Raw genomic sequence first — 16,648 nt, 5'->3', positions numbered from 1 at the left:
TATCAGCAGTCACCATTGTTTTTGCTGATTGACTGGAACACTGCACACTACATCTTAAGGAAGGAAGTGGAGGCTTGCAGAGTAAGCATAACAAGGGAGGTTGTACTATATTATACAGCCACAAGAGTGCCTGTATACTATAGCCAGCATGGATTTTTTGCATTCTGCAATGCTAAATTGAAAATACCCCCCATGCCATTCTGATGCTTCCCATAAGCTCGTTTCAAAACAAAACCTTACAAAACTTACAGTCCTGAACTCAGAAATGCTTGCTTAACAACCCTGTAAGTTTTCATGGCGATAAAACATTCAGAGAGAATCAAGAGTTCAAAGTAAAAAGGGAGGGGACCCAGACCCTGTTGGACTTTCTTCTGTCAGTGTTCTCATAATTGGTTGAAATTAATTAAAAATCAACCATGTTCACAAAGTACCTGTAATTTTATTGCTGATCTTGCCCCATACTCTGACCTTCATCTTCTGCAGTTTAAAAGTTAAAAAAAATGCCTGGCTGATTTTTAATTAATTTAAGAAATTTAGCATTGGAGTCAATGATAAGCCCAGGCATCCTCAGTAAGAACCAACTGTCAGTGTTCTAAAAGCCAGAATCACAGCTGTTGGACTTGGCTAATCAGGGAGCCACACCCACACCAGACTTTGATTTCACTTGAGACAGTTGTGCCTTCCTCCAAAGAATCCTAGGAAGCGTAGTTTGTGAAGGATGCTGAGAGAAGACTCCTATTCCCATGACAGAGTTTGAGTGGCCAGAGTGGTTTAACACTCAACCACTCTGATTGAAGGTCTGTGAAGGGGACCAGGGCATCTCCTAGCAACTCTCAGCACCCTTCACTAACTACACTTCCCAGGATTCTTTGTTGGAAGCCATGACTGTCCAAAGTGAAATCAAGGTCTGGTGTGGATGTGGCCAGGGACAGCTTTGGTTTAAATTTGGGTGGGAGAGTACATGTGCCTGCTATAGAATGAAAAGGTGGGGGAAACGCTGAAAACGAATGATACTGTTCACAGTGTTTTCCTTTTGGAAAGGAAAGGGGCTTCCCCTCCCCCTTCCTCTCCTCCCTGTCTTTCCCCAGCTCAGTTTCACCTATCCTAAGCATGATTGTGAACTCAAAAAGCATGCAAATGATCAAACCTGCCTTTCCCCTCCCCTCTATCTTCTTCCTCCTCTCCTGCCCATTCCAGCCCTCCCTCCCTCTTCCCCCCCCCCCTGGTCAGTTTTACCTATCCTTAGCATGATTGCAGGGGCGTAAATCCCACTGAACTCAAAAAGCATGCAAATGATCAAACCTGCCCTCCTCCTCCCTGCTGCCCTCCTCCCCTCCCCTTGATCATCCTGCCTTCTCCCTTCTGCCTGCTCCTATCCCCCTCCTCCCCTCTGCCCTTCCTCCCTCCCTCTTCCCCTCCCCATCCCCTGTGGTCAGTTTCACCTGTCCTAAGCATGATTGCAGGAGAATAAATCCCACTGAACTCAATGAGCATGCAAATAATTCATTCTCAGCAAACTTGTGCAGGATCCCATTTCTTACCTCCTGGATTAAAAAGCAGATAAATTCACTAATAGGCAAAAAAAATATTGCGGTTTAAGAACGTACCTATAGCTAACAAATATTTCTTTCAAACTTTAAAAAGCAGGGAAACATCTATTTCTAAACCTTCCAGGAATTAAGTGAGAGCTAGTGTGGTGTAGTGGTTAAGGTGTTGGAGTGTTCGAATCCCCACATAGTCATGAAGCTCACTGGGTGCCCTTGGGCCAGTCACTGCCTCTCAGCCTCAGAGGAAGGCAATGGTAAACCCTCTGAATACCGCTTACCATGAAAATCCTATTCATAGGGTCACCATAAGTCGGAATCGACTTGAAGGCAGTCCATTTTTTCAGTGAATGCACCAGGGGAGCAGGAGAGCTGACCTCCTCTCTGAGATATTGTACTGCCCTAGAAATTTGTCAAAATGCAAACGCATTTTGGGTTGGTCTTTCACAGTGCAATCCACTTCCTGTGTAGCTTGGAAGAAGGGTACTTTGTTGGCTGCTCCTGCTCTGTGGACTTCTTTGGGACTTCCTCACTTGCATTCTGGGGTCACATGGGAAAGTGTTCCATTCACTCCATCTCTGGGAGACTTGCAGCCTTTTGTGTGCACACAACTACCATCTGGCAGCGCAGTAATTTGGCCTTTTTTGTAACTAGGCTCTATGATATAAGTGGTGGTACTCCAGAACCCATAATGTTAAACCTGGAGAAACAAATTCTGATGACTGGTTGTTGTTGTTGTTGTTGTGTCATCAATATATATGGCACTTGACAAAGAATGAGAGAACAGGTTCTAGATGTAAGGGCTTGCAGTGTAGACACCGACACAAGGGAGTCAGCAGAGGGAAGGGAATGGATGCTAGGGTCAAAAGTAGCAGAACGGTTGAATGTAAACAACCTGAAGTCTGTGTAGCTCCCCTGAAAGGATTTGAGGGCTGCAGTGGGAGACTATATTAACAATCTAGACAGCTGCTTGGCACTGAATTTGGTAGGCAGCTTTATGAATTCCTTTGTCACCTTTCTCTCCAAGCTGTCAACAAGGGGCTGGCCACGCTGTAATAAGTTTAATATAGGCTACTAGTGGCTATAGTTCTGCCACCTGCTCAATAGTTCATGATTTTTTGCAGCTTCCAACTAGCTGTATGTAATTACAATCAGGGAGGTCACAAAATGCATTGTAGGGGAACTAGATCTTTTGTTAGTAAAATTATTACTAAGTAGGCAGATTCACTTCTGTAATCTGATCTTTTAACTAATGAACAAAATTGTGTGTTCCTCTGTTGTTGCTTTACATAGTATGAGTACTTGCTGCCAGCAGTTTTGCATCTCATCCTATCCTTGTTGCTGCTTTATTTAGCAACAAGGATTAATTGTACCTTTTAGTATGTCCAACAGATGATTCATTTTACATAAGCTGAGGACAAGTCCCCATTATGTTTGTCATTATTATTTTGTTCATATCTCTAGGCTTCAAATTTGATCTACCATTTGTATGTGTCAGTAGCCCATTTCAAAAATCTGTTCCCTAGAAACATAGAAATGAGCTAAAAATGAAGAATATATTTTGTTCCATGGTAATGTTCTCCAATATGTTGTGTTTTGGCCATGTTTTTACAAATTTAAGGAACATGTTTATTTTAACTGGTTTGGGTTGACCTAGAGCCACACACGAAATACTTGATTTGGTTTGGTTTCTTTCTTTTTTTTTAAAGGTAAAAGTTTCAGACTTTGAAGTATCATGCTAAGTGTGTGTGGGTTTTTTCCTTAATAGGAAGCAGGCATATTGTTGAAGCCATGTGATGGAACAGGAGAAGCTGAAGTGTCTGTTGGAGACAAGTATGTATTTTTAGTATATATTTGAACATTTGGGAGAGTTGTGACCATTTTCATTCCTAATTCCAACTTTTTGAATATCAGATAATTTTTAAAAAGTCATCCTCTAGAAATTATTTTCCCAGCATGAGAACTTCTGTTTGTTGTCAGAACAGTGGAGAAAATGGTTAGTTATTGTGTTTAAGCATAGAGTTGGAAGTCATGTGCGTTTAGAAGCGGTGTTGTTGTCACTCTTATTTTCTGTTATAGCTTAGAAGTGGGCTCCTTAAGTTTCCAGAGTCTTGTGATTTAAGTATTTTATTAGAGTAGGGGAATGGAAAATCCAAGCAAAGTGATAATAATTTAATATAAAACCTTTTATCTGTCCTAGCAACCTGCCCCCTTTCTGTTATGTTAATAATTGAAAATAGAAGAATTGATTTATTAGGAGATCTTGTGGCTCTTACTGCAAGTGTCCAGTCTGTCCAGATTCCTGCTATACATTCTGGCTCAATTCAGATAAATCATGGTTAAGGAAGTTTAACTATGGTTTGGGATGATGTCTGAATTGACAAGCCATGGTTTGCAATCAGCTGACAAACCAGAACTGATAACAATTTTTCTGGGTTTCTGACCAATGGTTTTTGCTAATTTATGGTTTGGCATGACATCTGAATTGACACACCATAATTACAGATATCACTATTGCTCCACCTTCAAAGACTGCTGCATCTAGAGATGGGAGTGCTGGGCAGATGAAAAATGAAAGCAAACGAATATCTCAAATTGATGATTTGCCAGATTGTTTGGAAGCTTAAACTGTACTTTGGGGTACTAAATTATGATTGGTACAAACCGTGGTTTACTGTGATGTCTGAATTGAGCCTATATGTGTGGTATAAAAGAATAAATTGTCTTCACAGATGCTTTGAAGTAATAATCTGCTCAAACAATAATAAGACTCTGTTTATAGGCAAGATTGTACATCATTTGATGATGGCGACAAAATGACTTCACATGTGATTCTGGTGAGAAACTGCTTCTTTATTTTTCCTTCTATACTTAGGCCTTAATGTTAAACATGCATGCATGCTTAAATTTGCACTTTCACCTAAGTGTGTGTTTGCTCTTTATTCATAAGGGTTTGATTTTGTGTCAGTGTTTGTTTATGTGTGTAGGAGGTGGTTGTTTATGTATATAGAATTTAAATGGCATAATGCTTAGTTATATTCACATTCAATTATAGACATTCAATATCTGACCATTGGTTTTGCTAATTTATGGTTTGGCAGGACATCTGAATTGACAAACCATAGTTTTAGATATCACTATTGCTCTACCTTCAAAGGCTGATGCATTTACAGTGAAGTTAGAGTGCATAGAAAAGATTGCTGGGGACTGAAACTTGTTGATTCCACAGTAGAGTGATTAAAATAACTTTGCTGCTTATTTACAGGGTTTTATTAGCAAAGTTTGTGATCCAAATATCAAAAATGAATTGGAAGAACTGAAAAACAAAAATAACAATGCTCCTGAAGCAACACTGTCTGTCCCTGTACCACATCTTGATTTGAAGAATGTGAATGGTGGTGACAAATGGGAAGGTAATTCTGACTCCCTTGACGCTTTTGAAGAACAAAGTAATTCTGAAACTTTTCAGAAGTTTGCATTTGTTTCTCTTTAATTTTAGTTTATCTCATAGAGCACTTTGGGAAATGGACTAATAGAGAGCTGTTTGAAGTAAATATGACAGGAAAAGAGATGGCTAGAATGATAGCTATATTTTTGATAGCCATAACAAAAAAAATCATGAATGCTTATTCAAGCTCTAAACAAGCATTCATACCCTATTAATATTTGTGCACAAAATGCATGTACTTATAGTAAGTAAGTTACCTTTTTAAAAGTACATATAATATACAGGACTCTGTATATAGTTGGCATGGTGAGTGTGCTGCTGAATGTGCCTCTGGTAAATCCAACCTTTGAGCTATGAGGTAGGTGGGGATCATCCAGCAGTTGTGCAGTGATCCATCCCACCTTCCCAGTTCCTCCAGGATTAGGACTAAGACTGGCGGTTGTCTGTGCCAAGTTGGCAGGGCCAAACCAGCACCCCCTCCCAATCATTTCTTGCCCTGGAGCATGAGAACATAATAAGAGTCCTGCTGGATCAAGCCAAAGGCCCATCTAGTCCAGCATTCTGTTCTCACAGTGGCCAACCAGGTGCCTGTGTGAAACCCACAAGCAGGACCTGAGCATAACACCACTCTCCTGAGCAGAACAAGCAGGAATGGAATGGGTTTCCCAGACCACTCTGTAGCTGAAGTGCCTGGAGCACCTGAGCCAAGCAGCAGCCAAAACAACACACTCCTTGCCTTTTACTATTGGAAAGGGAGGTGAGGCAGCTGGGCTTTCTTGCACATTGTACAGCTGAAGTGTCCAGATTCCCTTGGCCAAGCAGTATGCACACCTCTCTTCTTCCCTTTCCTACAGGAAAGGAGCCCCTCAGCCACATAATAATCATATCAGCAAGGGCTTGGCAATCACATTTTTTAACTTGCCTACAAAGACCAATCAAACATTGTGCACTCCTGTATGCAATGGCAGATAGTGTTAATGCATGCTTGACAAAGAAAGTACTTCCATGTTATATAACAAACAAAACTGGAAACTCATTCAGCTAACATCAGCTAAATATCCATCTAAAGTAAATATTAACTAAACTTTGCCGTAACCTTGTTTTGTACCCTAAGTTATAATCTTAAAATAATATTGGTGATAATATGTAGTATCAGGTATTTGGGCTATTATTTTTACCCTGATGGCAAAAGCAAAAATGCTTAGAATTTCTTGTAGAAGGCAAAGATGGATAACTGTACACCAGAAATACAAAGATATTAAACTTTCAGTCATCTGTTAATTTTTTTGAATAATGAAATGGTGGTCATATTTTAATTATGGATGCTTGAATAAAATATACTCTTCTAGTAATTAATGTCCACTGTTGCACAATATTAAGCATCTAATGGCTTAATTTAGATATAATACTAAGCCATAATTTGGTACTATAAGAATGAGCCTGGAAGGCACTTCCATATTTTTAGCAAACCATAGTTTGGAGGATGGCAAACTATGATTTGCACATGTATTTGCAGGACAAACACAAACCATTGTTTACTGGTTTGGATGTAAAGGTAAACTATATTTTGCTGAAAACTAGAAAGTAACTACTTAGTACAAAGGGAGAATGGAGGAAAGTGCATGCACCCAAACCATGTAGCTGAACCAGTGTGTTGATGAGTACTAATATTTACCTTGATTTGAAATTAATTTCCAAATAGGTGATAGTTTCCATCCTAAATTTATCCTGAATCTAAGCATAAGAGATGTACCTTGTACCTATGTATCTGCTTTAAAAACCAGCCCTTTGTTTAGATGGTAAGAATGTCAGTGTCTCACATTGCTTTTAGCAGAAAGATTGTGACAAGTAAGACCTCTTGCTCTGTTTGCTGCTATACTCTAGGGCCAGGATCCAGAGATGTGCATTGGGATTGGGGGAGAGGTTCCCATTTTTCTCTTCTGGTGCATGTTGGAATGCTGCCCCGGAAAATCCCCTGAGGGAGGGGGCATTAGTGCTTTCTTTTGGAGCACAGAAGCTGAAAGCCTCCTGAATGCTCTTGGAAGATTTTGTGTGGTCCTTTGGATCCTGGACTAGATCTTGTCATTCTCTATTCTCCTGTTGAAATCAATTCTAATTCTAAATCAGTCAGAATTCTTGTATGCTAAGCTTTTTACGTTAGACTAGTTGGATTTCCTTTGTAAGCTTATGTAATCCTGGTCTAGATCAATAGTTTGCAGAGCGAGGCCTGTTCAGTATATTATAATTAAAAATCTGCTCCAACCAGTATTTATCTTAATATTTACTGTTCTAATTAAACAAATGCATGTGTTGAGTGCACAAATAATCTAACCCTTAGTGTTGTGAACTTTCCCTGCATTTTTAAAATGCAAGCAAAAACTGTCTTGTGTGTGAATCCTCTGTGTTTAAAACATGTTTTGCTAAAACATTAGAAATCATGTGGCTTTTTGTGTGTCACCTCTGATCCAACACTTCTGGAAAGGCTTTTAATTAATAAAGGGCCTAATCTTGACGTGCTGGGCACCTTCAACTGTCCCACATCATTAAGAAATGAGTGTTCACACGTGGCCCAGTCAGTTGGAAGACTTTCCTTGTGCTGTAGTTCCTATGTGTTATGTATGGTTTGTTCTAACTGTGCGATGTGTTCACTTCAGTATTTTTTGCCATTTTTTCATTTATTAGCGCCATGCCCTATCACTTTTCCCCTCATTGATTTCAAAACAATGCATCTACAGACAGAAGGGGAGGGTAAGTATGGTTCGCCATACGTTTAGTTATATGCCTTTTTCATGGTTTCTTTTTGCTTTCAGCTTACTCCTTTACCTGCTGCCTTCTGAAAGGCCATAACTTCCTTATAGAGCATATGTGTTGCATGCATAAGGTGCCAGGTTCACTGAAAGAATCCCAACCAGCAGAGCTGGGAAAGACCTCTGCTTGAGACTTTGGAGAGCTGCTGTCAGTTAGATAGATGGACCAGTGGTCTGACTCTGTATAGGGCAGCTTCATATGTTCACACCATGAGAAGATGCTTGGTTTGTGTTTTTTAAACCCAATGTCTTTTGCTTTAAGCAAGCGATTCCTCAAAGGCATTTTTGTACTCAGTGGCAAGCAGGTACAAGTGGGTCAGTTGACATTTTGTTGTGTTGTCATTCTGTATTATTTGAACCTAACATTTAAATGTAAGAATTGCACTGGAAATTCTAGTAACCATATTTATTCTGATAGCATCTAAACAAACAGCTAACAAGCCTTTAACATAGATGTAGATATAAAATGTTAAGGGACATGAGCAATGATTTTTATTCCTGGATTCCCCTAATTAACCTTTCAGTTTCTATAGAAGTCAAATTATTTTAGGAAACATTTCAACAAATAGGTTTTTTTCTGATTTGAAATTTTATTTGGTTCTTATTTTCTTCCATGTTTGAAAACAATTATGCTCCTTCAGCATCACTCTAGAAAGTCAGCTATTTCTATATATCAGCACATGGAGGTCAGAACTCTTTATATACTGCAACATAAATGTTTTGTTTTAACTGTGTAGTACTGCACATGGTTACTCAAAAGTAATCCCTATTGAGTTTAATTGGGCTTACTCTGTTAAGTGTGTATAGGATTGCAGCCTAAGAGTTGTAAAACATTTTCTTAATTATTTAAACATTTATGCAGACAGATCAATGCACTTGTTGAACTTGAACTGTTTCAGTGTGCCTTCTGCATACATAAAAGTATCTTGGTTGATGGCTTAAACATCTACACTGCCTTTTTCAATTATATAAAATGCACACTGTACATAATTCCTCCTTCTGGGAGGAAGGGCAGGATATAGATTTAATGAATAAATTAATAGTTTAGCATGCAAATTTGTACATCTTCATACATATTGATTATCCAATCAAATGCATAAGTGGTATATACTCATGAAGGTTGTTGTATATGTATTTTGATTTTTTTTTTGCTTTATGACATGTAGCTTTCCAGTGCATTTCACTATTCATTTTGTTAGAACAGATACTATTTAATGCATACTTGCCTTTCCCTGTGACCCTCTAATATCTCAGTGCCATTTGTTTTTTTATTCTGTTGTCTTCTGTAGAGCCATTTCCGGCTTTTAAATCTTGGCAGGAAGAGAATGAATCTGGAGAGGCTCAGCTTTCTCCACAAGCTGGAAGAATGAATCATCCTTTGGAAGAAGACAGTCATCCTATATTGTCACATCGGAGTTTGGATTTTGGGCAAAGCCAGCGTTTTCTGCATGATCCAGAAAAAGTAGATTCTTCATCTAAAGCGCTTTCTTTTATTAGGTTGGTAGTTAATGTTTTTCACAAATAAACTACACAAATTCTTCCAATTGCATGTGTTAGGATCTAGAATTCTTCATCTCATCTTCGTCTGTAAACTAAAATCATGAGTGCCATGGTATGGTGTGCAGCTAATCCTGTAACCCTTTTCTATAAAATTGCTTTGTGAAACATTTTTGGTTCTATATAATACCCACCTGAAAGCATGAATGAAGAAATGCAGATAGGATTGTACCCAGCTGTGTTCCTCCACTGACAGAAAACTCATTTATCCAGTGGAGGCTTCCATGAGTCACAGTGGGCGTGGTGGAAGTGACTTTTCTGTAAATGCACACTTTTTCCTACAGTTTCCTACACTACCCACCACACTGTTCCAAAGGGTTCCCCAAGCCTCTGGGGCAAATGGGAGGCACAGGGGGCTGCAAATAGTAAGGGGAAATTGGTGAAAATTGCCTCTTCCTCCTTCCTGCCCTTTCCAGTTAGAGAAGCCTCCAGTGGATCAATGAGCCTTGTGTCAGTGAAAGGACATGATTGGACACAACCCAAAAGGTTCAGCTTAAGAGGATTTGCCTTACCAAGAGAAGTTTTGCATATCTCAAGTTCTGAAGTGTGGAGTAAGTTCTGTTTAGGAAAGGTGCTTTTTGGAGTAAAAACTGAGCATGCTGGCAGACTTCTGTATCTAGTCTGTAGAAATTTCAAACCTGATTTTAATTGGGAGCCAGACAGTTATGCTTAGAGTGGGCTCTTTGAAATCTTGTTATGACTAACTTAAGTCCCATTGGATTGAGTGTGTCTACTCATAGCTGTAAATGTTTCAACATTTCAGTCTTTTTAGTTAAGAAAAAAAGAAAGTAAGGTGGGACATGATAGAGGTGTATAAGACATATGGTGTGGGGAAAGTAGATAGGAAGAAGTTTTTTGTCCCTCCCTAACAATGCCGGATCCTGGGCCATTCATCCAGACAGAAGGACTTATTTCTTCGTACAGCACAAAGTTAAACTATGGCATTTGCGCCATGATGTAGTGATGGCTGCAAACCTGGATGGTTTTAAAAGGGGATTAGACAAATTTACGGAGGATAAGGCTACTAACCATGATGACTTTGTTCTCCCTCCATTGTCAGAGGCATTATGCTGCTGAATACCAGTTGCTGAGAACCACAAGTGCGGAGAGTGCTGCTTCACTTTAGTCCTGCTTCTCATAGGCGCCTGGTTGGCCACTGTGAGAGCAGGATGCTAAACTGGATAGGCTCTGACATAATCCAGCAGGGCTGATCTTGTATTAATGACTAAGTCTGGATCTAATCAAGTTACTCTTGAATTACATGGGAGTTCTTATGATACTATCTAGTCTGACTTTAAGTATATAGACATTCCCCCCACCCCTTTCCAGTTAATGTAAAGCAAATTTAACAGTGTGGGCGTAGAGAGAGGCATTCTATGATATGCTAGACCTGCCTGTGAAAGGTAAAAAGTTACAACATTTTTATAGTGGAGATTTGCCTTGCATTGAGTTCTGGCTAATTTTAGTTCTTGGGCTTTGTTCAAGAATACTTTTCTGGTTATGAGGGATATATATAAACCAACCACTGTCACTACAACGTAGCTTCAAGTTTGTTCCTCTACTTCAGAAAATGTGTGAAAAGCGTACTCAATCAAGGCTTCAATCCTCATGTGGGCCTAAACCAGCTCTTGCCACAAGCTTTCTCCATAATGGACAGTTTAAAAGTGCCATAATTCTATCACTGCCTTTAGTTCTTGTAAATATATTTATAGCTGCAAAAAAGCTATTAAGGTTGTGTCCAGCACTGCTGTTACATGAATGGAACAGACTTCCACTCAAATACTGGGACTTCCCCTTCTCCTCCTCCCTCTGTGCACCCCCAAAATCTGCTGCAGAGGGGAAGTTAGATACAACCTTTGGTGTGAACTTAGGGAGCATTGTTTATTACCTAACACATCAACAGTTCCCCCCCCCAGTGTTTTAACTAAATTGTTCATTGCTCTCTGGCTTTATTTGCCTGGGTTCTTGTATGTTTGACTACCATTCTTCACACTGTTCTTCAAGCACCTTTGATAAGAGCTGTGCAGATGATTGATTTGTAAGCCTACATCTTGATGTTAACAGCAATAAGGCTTAGGCTTTAATTAAAACCAAAATGAGCTTTTTTGCCTCAGAGTGGTAGAGGTCTGAGAAAATCTTTGGCGAATTGGAGAACTTATTTTTGGAAGCAGGCGCTACTGGATATCCAAGCTCCTGAGGTGTTGCATAATGATGCACTCTGGTGCTGTACGTCTGTTCCTCTGCTGCCTGCTTTTGCTTTTTACCTGATGCCAAGTTTGCTTCTGAGACCATTGTTACCATAAGTGTACTGTGGGTACAGCACTGGTTTTTGAAGCTCCACTCTCAATGCTTCTGAACTACCTAAAGGTTGAGGTTTTTGAACGCATCTGGAGATCCTAACTCTCTCTGAGTCAGAAAAGACAGCATTTCAAGGACAACTGACATCTGACTGCACCCTCTGTGTCAGCTTTGACTCAAACAATGGCAGTTGTGTCATACTGAAGGTTTTATGTCTCTTATGGTACCTTGGTACATAGTGTGGTAGCTGTGTACCATAAGTTGTGTACCATAAGCTGTTCAGTAGGAAATAACTCCTTAATCTACCTAGATCACAGCATGTCTTTCGTTGTCCAAATTTGTGACTTGTTTTCCAAAGCAGCAATTTAATTTTACTCCCCTGGATTTTCCTGTCCTTGGCTCCAGAAAATCCTGTTTCATTCTATGTTGTCGGTGTTGGGTCAGTGCTTGGCACACTTAAAATCATCACCATCTTCACACATCAGTTCTTTCAGCAGTGTACACTTTTTTGATCCCAACTTAATCAGATTTCCTCAGATGGTGCAGTCCTAAGAAAACCTATCCTTAATCTAAGTCTAAATCTTCCACTTCATGATCCAAAAGCAGAGTCTCCACTACCATTTCGGACACACTACAGTCTGACAACTGTCCAGGTGAGATATACCAGAGAGTTACAATTCCGTCTTAGCCAGTTTATCATGCTATACTCATTCAGTTAGTTTTCTCTTGTTTCTCTCCCCACCCCATCACAATGTCTCTAGTAATTCTGCTACTGATACTTCCGAAGAAAAAAGATGTTTGACCTGTATCAAACCTTTCAGAATGTCTGCAGTTTCATAAAGTTAATTTCCATAACGTCTTTGGTGATCTCCTCCCCCTTCTCTGTACTGGCACTTTGTATCCTGGCTCCTGACCAGAGAGGTGGGAAGACTGGGTTTTGCACAGTTTTATTCCAGAGGTTAGTACAGGAACCTAGCATCAAAACATACTAGGCATGAATCAAGATACAGGACATCAGCAGATGCACTATGCTGCGGAAGCAATGGAGAGTTGTCGCAACAAGGCTTTCTCGGGCAAGCACTCCACTTGAATGAGCTAGTACTTTCAAGTCTTTGAAGCAAGGGAGGGCTTCTCCTGGGACAAGAGGATAATTTCTCAAGTTGTAACTGTCTTTTCTCCCACCTGCGTGACCTTGGGGAAACTGTCTCTCTCTGTGAGAGATTCCCTCTCCTTATCTCTCTGGAAGGCCTGGCTGCTGCACAAATGGGCCTGGGCTAGGTGCCAGTGATGATAGTGGACTACATTCCTCACTTTCCATAGCTTAATTCTACATGAGTACCAACCTTTTTCTTTGCTACTGTAAATCTAACATAGGCTAGCTGGTTTCCTCTCTGCATCTTTCCTACTAGATTGTCTTTACCATCGTTATGCTATGGGTTAACATAGCAATCTCACTGAGATATAATCAGAGGGCATTCCACCAGAGACAGTGTAGCATCTTCTGCTTTCTACAGAGGAATTTGTCTCCCCCAGCTCTGCAGGGCAGGGATGTTTTAGCCTTCTGCTATAAATCTCTAAAATGTTGGAGCAAGGTTATATGTAGCCTGCAGTAGAAAAGTTTTCAATAGTCTATTGTCTTGAGGGTACCAGCATCGTCTCCTGGAGTTGTCTACTTGCTCACATTTATGCTTGCAAATAGACTGTGAAGAAGAAAAACAGGCTACTTTTCTAAAAAAAACCAAACTGGTGTTCTTCAAGTGGCTATCTGTGCAGTCCTCCTTCCATGCTTCAGATGTCTCCTTCTTGAGGGCTTTTTTTTGTGGCAGACATGAATGTACTGAACAGAAAAGGGCTTGCTCTACCTTTTCAGGGCATGCACACAAGGCAAAATCTTCCTTCTAGACAGACTAGCCTGGGCACCAGCTTCCAGGTTTGAAATGTAGACATTTCTGATAGTTCTGTACAAGCACAGAGCATGTATGTGTGATTACATACACCTGGAAGAACACCAGTTATAGGTAAGTAGCCTGCTTTTTCCCATTCCATATCTATAATGTTACTCTATCCTATCATAGAGAGCAACCAATCTAATTTTTCTGCCAAATCATGCTTGCTTTTTCAACTCAAGATTCCAATTTGACATGGTGATAGTGGCTATTCTGTTAATCTAGACATTTTGATGCATTCATGTAGTCAGTTTCCTCTTAATATATAATGACTTTCATCTTCCAAGCGGCTATATTCAGGGGAGGAGGGGGAGTTTGACTGAAAGGGTCCAGTATGTGAGATTTTCTGTAGTTAGCAGTTGAGCACTCACAATATTTTGGACCCCTTAGGACAATTGGCTTCTATCAGATTCTCACCACTTGCTAGAGACAATTTTAATCATAGTCATTTTATTTATATACTGCATTTTCCACCAATATATCTGTGCTCAAAGCAGTTCACATAAAAACATTCTAAATACAGTTGTACAATAACAATGCATAACAAAGTATATGTAAAGTAACAAAGTAACAAAGTAAAAACAATCAATAGTCATTTGACACTTCATTTAACTTGCATCAAAATGTGAGTGAGTATAAAGCTCACCAATATATTAAGTAACAATACCCAATAGCATCACATTCAAAAATAGCTAATGACATTAGTACAGGTGTGGGGAGTCTTTTGCCCTCCAGGTGTTTCTGAACTACAACTCCCATCATCCCTGGCCATTGGCTATGCTGTTGCGGGCTGATGGGAGTTCTAGTTCAGCAACATCTGGAAGGCCAAAGGATCCCCACACCTGCATTGGTATCTAGCAACCCTCCGTCATGGTTTATGCCTCAAGCCAAAAGCCAGAAAGTCCCATCAGAGAAAGTTCTTCTGTATGCAGAATACTGTGTATAGTTTTAGTCAAATCACCTCAAAAAGGATATTGTACAATTGGAAAAGGTTCAGAAAAGGGCAACCAAAATGATAAATAGGATGGAGCAACTCTTCTGTGAAGAAAGATGCAGCTTTGGAGGCTTTTTAGTTAAAATAAAAAGCAAGTGAGAGGTGACTTCATAGAAATATATAAAATTATGCATAACATGGAGAAAGTGGATAGAGAAAAGCTTTTCTCCCTCTCTCATAACACTAGAACTCCTGTTCATCCAATTAAGTGAATGTTGGAAGATTCAGGATAGACAAAAGAAAGTACTCCTTCACACAGCACATAGTTAAACCATGGAATTTGCTCCCACAAGAGGCAGTGATGGCCACCAACTAGGATGGCCTTAAAAGAGGATTAGACTAACTCATGGAAGGTGCTGTCAGTGGCTACTAGCCATGATGACTATGTTCTGCCTCCACAGAGACAGTATGCTTCTGAATATCATTTGCTGGAAACCACAGGAAGGGAGAGTGTTTTTGCATTCAGGTCCTGCTTGCAGGCTTCCCATAACCATCTGGTTAGCCACTGTGAGAACAGGATGCAGAACTTGATGGGCCATTGGCCTGATCCAGCAGGCTCTTATATTCTGGAAGCAGCTCCCTTATGAAGACTCTCAGGGCTGGAAGGTGGACAAGGCAGTGGAAATAACTGTTGCCTGATGGCGAACACAGTCTCCCCTCTGTATGAATCCTGTTTTCTCTTGTTTAGGTAAAATAATACCTGCCTCAGTTGTATAACAGGATTCATAACTAGTCTCTGGGGAAGATGGGGAAGGGGTTTTACTGTTATGTAAAATGGAGGTGCTGTTCTGCTCTTACGTTGAGTAGAGAGATTTTGATCTGAATATGGTAATCATGTCTAAGCAGCACTGGCATCAGCTGGATCATACCTCCCTTCCCCCATCACTGTGGTATACCACACTAACCTGAAAAGGCTTTTTAAATATGTTCTGTTTCTTTGTTTATTGAAGTAAGGTATCTCATTAAAGCTTGTGATGTAAAGGAGAGCATTAGTGTACACAGGATAATATGAAGATACGTGCTGGACAGTTTCCCTCTGCAGCTGTTGTAACTATTTTAGGTTTGTTTTACACTTGCCTGGCCTCAGATGTGTGGTGGGAGGTGGTAGTTGATCTTTATCTGCTGTTCATAGAACTATGCTGACGGGACTATACTACTGCCCATTTTTATTTTCAGCTGTTTTATAGGTGAAGTTTTCTATGTCAATTATTTCTCTGAGGCAGATGGACAATAAAATAGAAGAAAGTCTAGAAGATGTTTGTGCAAAACTGAAACACTGAATTCTTATAACAATCATAATACTTCAGCATAGTATCATAAGGAGTAAATATACACCAGAATGGGCAAGACCTGTGCAGATAAAAGAATTAGTAGTTAAGAAAATTGTCTCCAGTGCACCTTAAGGCTTGTAGGGGAGACATTATGTCAAAGATACATGGCAGCCACATATTCTAGAGAGTAAAAAAAATCAGTTTTCAGGATATCCAATGACAAAGTGGTTTATATATTTGGATGCATATCTTCACAGTTCTTAAATGGAAATGGCCTGCCCTCAAGTCGATTGCGACTTAAGGCAACCCTATGAATAGGATTGTCATGGTAAGCGGTATTCAGAGGGGGTTTACCATTGCCTTCCTCTGAGGCTGAGAGGCAGTGACTGGCCCAAGATCACCCAGTGAGCTTCATGGCTGTGTGGGGACTCGAATTCTGGTCAACCAGGTCATAGTCCAACACCTTAACCACTACACCACACTGGCTCTCCAGGTAGATAAGTGGTATTTATTTTTATCGCTATTTGTTGACTGTTTTTTTGCTCTCCAGTCTTGCTGTCTCCTCCTGTTTTTATGAGCCTCCAGTGTCTTCACTTTTCAGTAGAATTGGAGACTGAAAAGAGATTAACTTTTTTGGTATCTTGATCAAAGTATTATTCAGAGAGTAAAATAGTTTAAAAGTAGGCAAAGTAGGAAGAGTGAATTGTTGATAACACTGAGGTGAAATTTGTAACTAGTTGAGACAATTCCCCTTTCAAATATATAGAAATTCAGCTGCAAAGG

The 16,648-nt window shown here is 40.0% G+C and overlaps 1 protein-coding gene across 4 annotated transcripts in view; it reads left to right on the top strand.

Moving 5' to 3' along the window:
* Positions 1-16,648, top strand: part of FAM13B (family with sequence similarity 13 member B) — a 99,844-nt gene that overhangs the window by 52,953 nt on the left and 30,243 nt on the right. For 3 of the 4 annotated variants that reach the window (XM_061617238.1, XM_061617240.1, XM_061617239.1), the window contains exons 11-15: positions 3,313-3,377; positions 4,327-4,381; positions 4,810-4,957; positions 7,675-7,740; positions 9,089-9,296. In XM_061617238.1, coding sequence (XP_061473222.1) covers positions 3,313-3,377; positions 4,327-4,381; positions 4,810-4,957; positions 7,675-7,740; positions 9,089-9,296 — 542 coding nt within the window. The remainder of the gene's footprint in view (positions 1-3,312; positions 3,378-4,326; positions 4,382-4,809; positions 4,958-7,674; positions 7,741-9,088; positions 9,297-16,648) is intronic. The other variant, XM_061617241.1, reaches the window with a different exon arrangement.

The sequence above is a fragment of the Rhineura floridana genome, chromosome 3 (genome assembly GCF_030035675.1).
Source record: "Rhineura floridana isolate rRhiFlo1 chromosome 3, rRhiFlo1.hap2, whole genome shotgun sequence".
Lineage (NCBI taxonomy): Eukaryota > Metazoa > Chordata > Lepidosauria > Squamata > Rhineuridae > Rhineura > Rhineura floridana.
Note: the sequence above shows the minus strand (reverse complement) of the source record. Positions and strands in the feature narration are given on the sequence as shown.